The 9,906-nt window shown below is 45.3% G+C and overlaps 1 protein-coding gene across 1 annotated transcript in view; it reads left to right on the top strand.

Annotated features, from left to right (window-relative positions):
- Nucleotides 1-723: 723 nt before the first annotated feature.
- Nucleotides 724-9,906, top strand: part of hoxb9a (homeobox B9a) — a 32,578-nt gene continuing 23,395 nt past the window's right edge. Inside the window, exon 1 of the mRNA XM_080777131.1 lies at nt 724-1,749. Within this exon, the coding sequence (XP_080633257.1) occupies nt 936-1,749 (814 nt within the window). The 5' untranslated portion in view covers nt 724-935. The remainder of the gene's footprint in view (nt 1,750-9,906) is intronic.

Raw genomic sequence — 9,906 nt, 5'->3', positions numbered from 1 at the left:
CCTTGATGTAAACATTGATTGGAGAGTGATAGATCTCTAGAACACATTTAATGAATGATAGGTCTGGATATCTAATAAAACACTTCATGTGACACACACACACACACACACACACACACACACACACACACACACACACACACACACACACACATGACAAATAATTGTCCCCCGCCACTTATTTGTCGCCCATTGTCTCTCTCTCTCCAATATGCAATCTCTCCTTCCTCCCGCGCATTAATAATGTCGCCACGCACACACGCAGCAGCGTGGGGCTTGAATGCATAATTTATTATTTACATGTTTATATATTTTATTTATTTTCCTGCATGGCGGGAAGACAGCAGCAGCAGCAGCAGCGCGCCAAACTGATATAGAGAAAGGAACACACGATATTTATTATGGGAGGAAGAAGAGATGCTCGTTTTGCATATTGCATAAACAAGACAATTTATTTGGGGGAGGGGGGAGAGAGAGAGGGGGGGGACGCTTTATCAGCCTCGAAGAAAAAGTCTCGGGCCAATCATTTTGCTGCTCGCGCACAGACCCGAGAACCCCGCGCCGCGCGCGATACGCACTTTGTTTCACGATCTGGGATACTTGGAAAGGAAGGGGCGAGAGAGAGAGAGAGAGAGGGGGGGAGAGAGAGAGAGAAAGAGAGAGAGAGAGAGAGAGAGAGAGAGAGAGAGAGAGAGAGAGAGAGAGAGAGAGAGAGAGGGAGGAAAGACAAGCGGAACGCACCAAGCGAGAAAGAGAGAGAGAGAGAAAGAGAGAGAGATAAAGAAAGATTTTTAGAAAGAATAGAAAAAGAAAAGAAAAGAAGGGGAGAAAAAAACCCGAGCAGCTCGTGATGTTTTCGGTGTTTTCAGTCCAGTAGAAATCAGAGAATGATTCCAGAATCAGTCCAGTAGAAATCAGAGAATGATTCCAGAATCATGTCCATTTCTGGAACTTTGAGCAACTACTACGTGGACTCCATCATAAGTCACGACAGCGATGATCTCTCGGTGTCCGGGCCCGCGGCAAGCCGCTTCCCCGGCGGGGTGCTGCCGTACGGCGGAGGAGGAGGCTCCGGAGCCTCGGCGGTGGCCGGCTCCTCCGCCGCGGGGAGGCACGGCTCCTCGGCCGGCGTGGTGGAGGCGCACCCCGTCGGCCCGCCTCACCCCCACCCGGCGGACTCCTACCCGTCCTGCAGCTTCCAGCCCAAGCCGCCGGTGTTCTCCTCCTCGTGGAGCCCGTTCAGCCCTCACCACCACGCCGCCAACGGGCTCCCCGCGGCGGTCTACCACCCCTACATGCCCTCGGCGGCCGCGGCGGCGCACGCCGCACAGCACGCCGCGGACAACAGCCGCTACCTGCGCTCCTGGCTGGACTGCGCGCCTCCTCCGCCGGCGACGCTCCGCGGCGGCGGAGGCTCCGTCGTCGAGTCTGTGCCTGCGGTGCCCTCGGCCGGCCAGGCGGGCCAGCAGGCCACGGTGACCGGCCAGCAGGTCAAGCTGGAGCCGCTGCTCGGGCACCACCACCTCGGAGGGGTCGTCGGAGGGGATCTGTCCTCCAAGCACCAGCAGCACGGGGACCCCGCCGCGGGGACCACCACCTATATCCTGGAGTCGGCCCGGGACCACCATCACCTCCACCACCATCACCACCATCACCACCCTCACCTCCCCGGGGGGCCCAGCTTCGACGAAAATAAGGACATTTGTGACGGCGGAGGCAGCGACGAGAAGGACGCTCCGGATCAAAGTAGTAAGTGACTAAAATAAAATCATAAAACAAAAAAAGAACACCACCAGGCCAGGGCAGGAAGCCGCGGGAGCTGCATGTGCACGAGAGCTTGTAAAAGTATTTTAATGTCGTCATAAAAACACACACGCACACAGACACCGACGGAACAAAGACACAAAGTCCGTCTATCATTCTAGGAGTCTATAATCGTCTTTTATCGTTATTTATTTAACACCTAAATACATAAAGAACTGCTTTGGTGTTTTGGGAGGGATTTTTGGCTCTATTATTGCACACAACATATATAAGCTAAAAACTCTGAGACTGTATATTTAGAGTTATTTGTAATTGGTAAATGTATTTTTTGTATAGCCTACCATATACTGCTATTATAGCATACTATAGCAGTGCTATATAGCGGTTTGGATGTAAAGTTTTAAAAGTGAATGTTTCACGACGTGGCACTTCACTTCACTAACTGAATAAATACGTGGTTGTGGTAGTTTGTTTATTTATTTTCCCCACACAAGATAAAATATGCAAGCATTATACAGAATAATGTATAAATTATGTGATATTTAAAAGACTTGTGAACAATAATATGGGTCATTACTAGATCTGTATTTTTGATCAATCTTGATTTATTGGATATAGTATGTTGGGGGGGGGGTGGGGGGTTCTGCTGTGTGTGTGTGTGTGTGTGTGTGTGTGTGTGTGTGTGTGTGTGTGTGGGGGGGGGGGGGGGGGGGGGGGTTGGCAGTACATGCATTCCGTCATATGTTTGAGAATATGATCCTCTATATTTCCAACATATGCAGCCTTACATTACAAAGGGAACATTGTGGTTGACATTGAGTTATTTATTTGTCTCAAAGCCTCTGATCAGCCACCATGAATCTGGAGGACAAACATTCACCTATAAATTAATTGCTGGAATATATATATGGCCTATATTTAGCATGGCTATTTGGCTGCATGCTCAATTTCAAACATTGTAAAGACTTTTTATTCATCAGTTTGTATATGATAAAAAATTGCACGTATATATAACGAAAGCAGTATATATATATATATATATATAATGGTTACAAACAAAATAATGATCGACAAACAAAGTAATATACACAACGAAGCCAGAGTGTGCAAATGGAACCATGCATACACCAATGGTCCATATGGTTCCATGTTGTATAGCATGTTTTAACATTTAAAGCCATAGTTCGACTTAGAGCAAATTAAGCATGTTTTGTCTTCAGTAGAATAATTATGATATGTTCCATTTATTCCTCATGCACGTCACGTGGGTTTCTAGTCGGTATCGGTATCCTCCCAGATAGATTAGATAAACTGATCTGAGACCAGTTTAAATCTGTATTCTCTGCATGGAGCGAGATGCTATATACACTGGTCTGGGACCAGTGTATATAGTTTATATCTGTATTCTAGAACCCAGTGAGATGTATATACACTGGTCTGGGACCAGTATATATCTATAGTTTATTTCTGTATTCTCCCTGCAGTGAGATGTATATAAACTGGTCTGGGACCAGTGTATATCTAGTTTATAACTGTATTCTCCCAGTGAGAGGTATATCAACTGGTCTGGGACCAGTGTATATCTAGTTTATAGTAATCTATCTCCCAGTGAGATGTATATACACTGGTCTGGGACCAGTGTATATCTAGTTTAACTATACCGGTATATGTATTCTCCCAGTGAGATGTAGCCTATATAAGCTGATCCTAGACCAGTTTATATAAATGTGTATTCTCCCAGTGAGATGTAGCATATAGCTGATCCTAGACCAGTTCATATAAATGTGTAAGAGATGTGTATATAAACTGGTCTGAGACCAGTTTATATAAATGTGTATTCTTTGTACACTTCATGGGACCAGTTTATCTATACTTTCTATAAATGTGACCAGATTTGACTGAGAGCCTGCCATCGCGCAAATGCCAGCTTTTCACCAGAGGAGAAAAACCTTTATTTTTTTCAAAATGAGTTTATAGCACATGGGCAGACTCTTCACATACTAGAGTATGTCTTAAATAAGTGTCAGAGCTGAAATCGACATGTAACTATGAAAAAAATGCTTAAACATGTATAGCTAGGTGTAATGTTAGAGTCCACAGAAAACATGTAAATATGAAATAAATGCTTAAGTATAGCTAGGTGTAATGTTAGAGTCCACAGAAGACATGTAAATATGAAATAAATGCTTAAACATGTAGCAGGTGTAAAGTTAGAGACCACAGAGGACATGGAAATATTAAATCAATGCTTAAACATGTGTAATAGAGTCCACAGAAGACATGTAAATATGAAATAAATGCTTAAACATGTAGCTAGGTGTAATGTTAAGATACTGCAGAAGACATGTAAATATGAAATAAATGCTTTGCATGTAACTATAGTGTAATGTTAGAGTCTGCAGTGAACCTTTCAAGCCTGTTTTCTCTGCAAGACATTACTCTATAAGCCATATCTACAAAACTGGTGGGTCAAACTGAACAACCAATAAGTCAATTTGAAGCTATATGATTCACTGCTTTCATATGACATTTCAAAAAAGTCACATTTAGTCACAAATGTGTATTCTCCCAGTGAGATGTTATATATAACTGGTCTGAGACCAGTTCAGACCCAGTTCGGCTGATTAGGACCGTTATATGACGTCACAATTGATAGTCTCTCGCTTTAAATGAATGGATGATGCAATTAGGACGGAGCGCGTGCGTGTTGCCGTGCGTGTTGCCGTGCACGTGGTAATGTAAGTGTCTCAGTGTTAGTTAATGTTTAACTTTGGACATTTTAAATGAGGACCTGATGTGACACTTTATTAGAGAAGACCTTCTTTATGGTCTCATCAGAGAGGGGGGGGAGGGGGGAGAGAGAGAGGGAGAGAGAGAGGGAGAGAGAGAGTGGGGAGAGAGAGAGGGGGGTGAGAGAGAGAGAGAGGGGGAGAGAGAGAGAGGGGGAGAGAGAGAGGGAGAGAGAGAGAGGGAGAGAGAGAGGGGGGGGGGAAGAGAGAGGCAGCCGTGAGGGTTCTGCAGTGATTGGATATTGTGGTCAATGCGTGCGTGTGCTCTCTCTCTCTCTGTGTGTGTGTGTGTGTGTGTGTGTGTGTGTGTGTGTGTGTGTGTGTGTGTGTGTGTGTGTGTGTGTGTGTGTGTGTGTGTGTGTGTGTGTGTGTGTGTGTGTGTGTGTGTGCGCGCGCGCGTGCGTGTGCGTGTGTCCATGAATGTTACATTCATGTATTAGTTGAATTGGCCTATATCTGCATTCATGCTTTGCTGCTGGGGAGGTGATTGGACCACTTTTAGGGTTAAAATAACTCATTTAAACCTCTATCTAAATATCGAATAAATGTTTCTTTTGATTTTTCTTTATTATTCTGCGTTGATAGCATATATATATATTCACACAAGAAGGGACACAAAGATGAATCAAAGTGTTATTATAATATAATTAACAATAAGTCAGTCCGCGTCATTTAGCTTTCCTGGTCGAATATTGTCTCCTCGACCTTCCAGTCCGCTATATAGGCCTGCAACCGTCCGTCCTCTTATATAATATAAAATCATAAACTCCGCTTCGCGGGACAATCAATCATTGGTCCGTCGAGCCTCCGCGCCACAAAGCAAGCTAGATTAGTTCTCAATAGACCAGACGCTCATAATTCACAGGCCACTATATTTACTGCACGGCCCCACCCGGCCCAGCCCGGCCCTAGCCCGGCCTGGCGAGGCTGGGCGGGTGGGATGCGCCGCCAGCTCCTTAACCCATTCTGAACGGGAACCCATTCTGGTATTAGCATCATGTTATGCTTTAGCTATTGAAAAAATAGCAGATCTACAAGCTCGTAGCGCGCCACCGAGTGGCGCGCTACGAGCTTGTAGGTCTGCTATTTTTTGAAAAATCGAAGAGCGACTGACATTTTTAGAATCTGATCTCAGGTCAGAATGGGTTAATCAGACCAGTGTGTGTCCAGTGGAAACCTCGTATGAATCTGATCTCAGGTCAGAATGGGTTAAAGACTTATATTCACGTCGGGGAAGAAAAGCTCTCTTTATATAAACAGGCCCAGTGGAGGTTCTTCAGAATCTATACCCGCCCTGGCGGGGAAAATATATAGAGACGTGGACGGATTCAAGATGGAAATGAAAGGAAAAGGGAAAAAATTATAAAATTATAGCTAGACAATAAATAATAATAAAACTGATTAAATTCCGTTTTATTTGATCTCATATATCTGCGCTGTGGGCTGCAAAGAGAAACAGGAATGTAGGTCACAGAGGGAGAGAGAGAGAGAGAGAGAGAGAGAGAGAGAGAGAGAGAGGAAACCAAACCTCTCTCCACCCTCAGCGTGGATCCAAAACCTTTTTTTTTCTCTTCTCTTCCTGACCACGTGGTTCACTATAGCTGTAGTATTTTCCTTCACATCTGTATCAACATGTGTAAATGGCGGTAAATAGTGGCGGAATGGATGGATGGATGGATGGATTCTAGTATTTATATATTTTAAAGGCTGTAAATCCATTATCCTGGTGTTGGTTGTTGTTGCTGTGAGTCTCAACGGGTCAGTGTGTTGTGGGTTCTGTTCATTCTCAACTTTACAAACATACATCAATTAACTCTGACTCACTATGGGGGCTTAATCTATTAGTTTAATATGACTCACAGCAGTCAGGGAAACCTTTTATAACGGATTAGAATATGACACACAGGCTTATTCATTAGTATTTCACGTTGTTGCTGCTGGGTGAGAAGAATATACAGTAGGCTACTTGTTATATGTTCATGGTTGTTGTTCACCAATAAATTCATAGAGAAGTTATACGTTGGAGAACGATGTATCCATTCCATAAGGAACTGTTCATGTATTTAGTTTATGTTAATTGTATTATTGTGTATGCATTTCGTGAGTGTCTTTTGATGTAGGACACTTAAACAATAAAAAACTATATATCTATCTATCTATCCATCTATCCATCTATCTATCTATCTATCTATCTATCTATCTATCGGCCTACAGATTGATTGTAAAACATATTAACAGTTTGAAAGGACAGTATAAGGTCAATACAAAAACTGCAATAAATAAAGCCAGCAAAAGCACTAAAAACATCAGAGTCCTCCATTTTCAATTAATCAGCACATTTAAAGACATTCAAATACACACTTCTATTCAATTTGTACTAGTGGTTTTGTTTGGAAACGAGTTGCTTCATAGCTACGTTTGGAATAACAACAACATTGAACAACCCATTATGACTTAGCCTCCATTGATGACGTGATTTGTCCCCGTTTTATTTTATAATACTTTATGGTTATCCTTTAATCACACTTTATGAAAACAGTGACGTCCCACATGGGTCGTGTGGTTGACACGGTAAAGCTGTGTTTGGCCTGGCCTGGCCTGGCCTGCCTCATGTGCTGTGGCACATGAATTAAGCTAAGATAAAATATAAGCTCTAATATTTTTCCAACAGTTGTTGAGTTATTAAAGAGGAGTGCTAAACGTCCTGAAGGTTGTGCTCAGAAGAACATCAGAACTCCTCCAGGTCACCCGAAGGTTCTCTTCTCATTTTAAGCTACAGGATAAATCTCTGGAAACCTTTCCTTCTTTCCAAAGTCGCTCCAGAAGTCGGAATGTTTTAGGGAGGCGTTGTGACAAGTTAGATCTATCTGTCTGAGCTGTGCGTACGTGCGTGCGTGCGTGTGTGTGTGCTCGCGCGTGTGTGTGTGTGTGTGTGTGTGAGAGAGAGAGAGGGAGAAAGAGAGCGAGATATTGTCTGTGTCAGTAAACTATGAATGTGACACACACACACACACACACACACACACATACACACACACACACACAGGCCCTTATTACAACATATGAACGGGGCCATAGATCATAAGCGCGGCCCGGTTCGGAATGGAACTCATTCATGTGAGCCCGGTAAGAGTTATGACCCTTCCGCGGCCCTCATGCGCCTCGGCCCGGCTACACGGTGTAGCCCGGCCCAGCCCAGCCCAGCCCCGGCGGGCTGCAGGAGGAATGGAATAACGGATCACATGCACGCCGTGCACCGGGAAACATCACCATAAATCCAGCCTGGAAGCCGCTTCATCTTACAGCCGGGCCGCGTGCGTCAGCACCTTTTTCCCCTTTGTGTGCGTGGCGTGCGTAATTACGCGCGCGGGGCAGTGTGTGCGTGTGCGTGCGTGTGTGTGTGTGCGTGGGTGTGCGTGTGTGCGTGTGCGTGTGCGTGTGCGTGTGCGTGTGTGTGTGCGTGTGTGTGCGTGCATCAGAAATAGACACGGCGGTAATGTTTCTCAGACATTTAGAGGTTAGGGTTTTAGGCGGTTGGTTGTTCGAGTTGTGCCTATAGTGCATGCATGATGGTGTTGTTGCGAAGATGTACCGAAAACAGCGGATCTACAAGCATATTACTGGTAGCCTATAATGTCACGTGACGTCGCAGCACAGTGGGTTGTGAGCTTGCAGATCTGCTATTTTCGGCTCCCAGGTGTCAGGGGAGAAACAAAAAAAAAGTAAAAGTAAAAAAAAAAAAAAAAATGGCATTCACAAAATCGCCATCATCCTTTTTGTCGCCTCATCATGTCCTCACAACTATAGCCTATAGACGCGTGTGTATGCGCGTGCTCGTGCGCGTGTCCGTGCGTGTTTTATTGCCGTTCCGTCCTTGTGCCAGACCGCAACACCTTGACAGAATGAACGCGCATTGATCTGGACCTATCGGGCTCCAGGAGGGCGGTGTGTGTCGGTGTGTGTGTGCCCGGCGGAGGAGAGACGCACAGCGGCCGCCTTTCACACACAGAAACCCCCTCTGCCTCTGTGTGTGTGTGTGTGTGTGTGTGTGTGTGTGTGTGTTGGGCCGCGGGCCAGAGTCAACGGAATTACACTTCAACACAGCCCTCTAAGTTATTACCTCTGAAGTGTATGAACTTAGAACGCGCCAACAACCTAACATTAAGTTCATATGAATTTAGAACGTGTAGCAGAGCGGCTCACAGCCTCTGCCTGATGGTGGCGCTATAGTGTAGCAGAGCGGCTCACAGCCTCTGCCTGATGGTGGCGCTATAGTGTAGCAGAGCGGCTCACAGCCTCTGCCTGATGGTGGCGCTATAGTGTAGCAGAGTGGCTCAGAGCCTCTGCCTGATGGTGGCGCTATAGTGTAGCAGAGTGGCTCACAGCCTCTGCCTGATGGTGGCGCTATAGTGTAGCAGAGCGGCTCACAGCCTCTGCCTGATGGTGGCGCTATAGTGTAGCAGAGTGGCTAAGGGCCTGATGGTGGCGCTATAGTGTAGCAGAGTGGCTCAGAGCCTCAGCCTGATGGTGGCGCTATAGTGTAGCAGAGTGGCTCAGAGCCTCAGCCTGATGGTGGCGCTATAGTGTAGCAGAGTGGCTCAGAGCCTCTGCCTGATGGTGGCGCTATAGTGTAGCAAAGCGGCTCACAGCCTCAGCCTGATGGTGGTGCTATAGTGTAGCAGAGTGGCTCAGAGCCTGATGGTGGCGCTATAGTGTAGCAGAGTGGCTCAGAGCCTGATGGTGGCGCTATAGTGTAGCAGAGTGGCTCACAGCCTGATGGTGGCGCTATAGTGTAGCAGTGTGGCTCAGAGCCTCTGCCTGATGGTGGCGCTATAGTGAAGCAGAGTGGCTCACAGCCTGATGGTGGCGCTATAGTGTAGCAGAGTGGCTCACAGCCTGATGGCCAACAACCTAAGATTAAGTTAATATGATTTTATAGAACGCTAAAAGTCCAACATCCTAACATTAAGTTAATATGATCTTAGAATGCCACTTTATGACGTAAAATTGTCCAAAAATCTATGTTTGTGTCGGACGAGGTTTGTCAACTCACACTAAAGGCTGGCCTCCTCAAAAGCCCGTATTCATTATTGGCGTGACGACCATGCATTCTTATTCAAAGGTTTAAACGTAATGTAATGTTATTTAGACAGATTCTAAGTTAATTTGTTTTATCTATATATCACCTATGCTACTGTATATGTTTATAGTTTCAATGTGCAGATGATTTATTTATTTTAGACTTGCAATATATAGTTCAATTATAGTCATGTATATGCTGCGGTCTATGAGTTTATATACCTTGTTTATTGGAGGTCTCTAGTCTCTGCCAAATGGCTAATTGTAAATGTGT

Source organism: Protomyctophum bolini, assembly GCF_963924005.1.
Source record: "Protomyctophum bolini genome assembly, chromosome: 11".
NCBI lineage: Eukaryota > Metazoa > Chordata > Actinopteri > Myctophiformes > Myctophidae > Protomyctophum > Protomyctophum bolini.
Note: the sequence above shows the minus strand (reverse complement) of the source record. Positions and strands in the feature narration are given on the sequence as shown.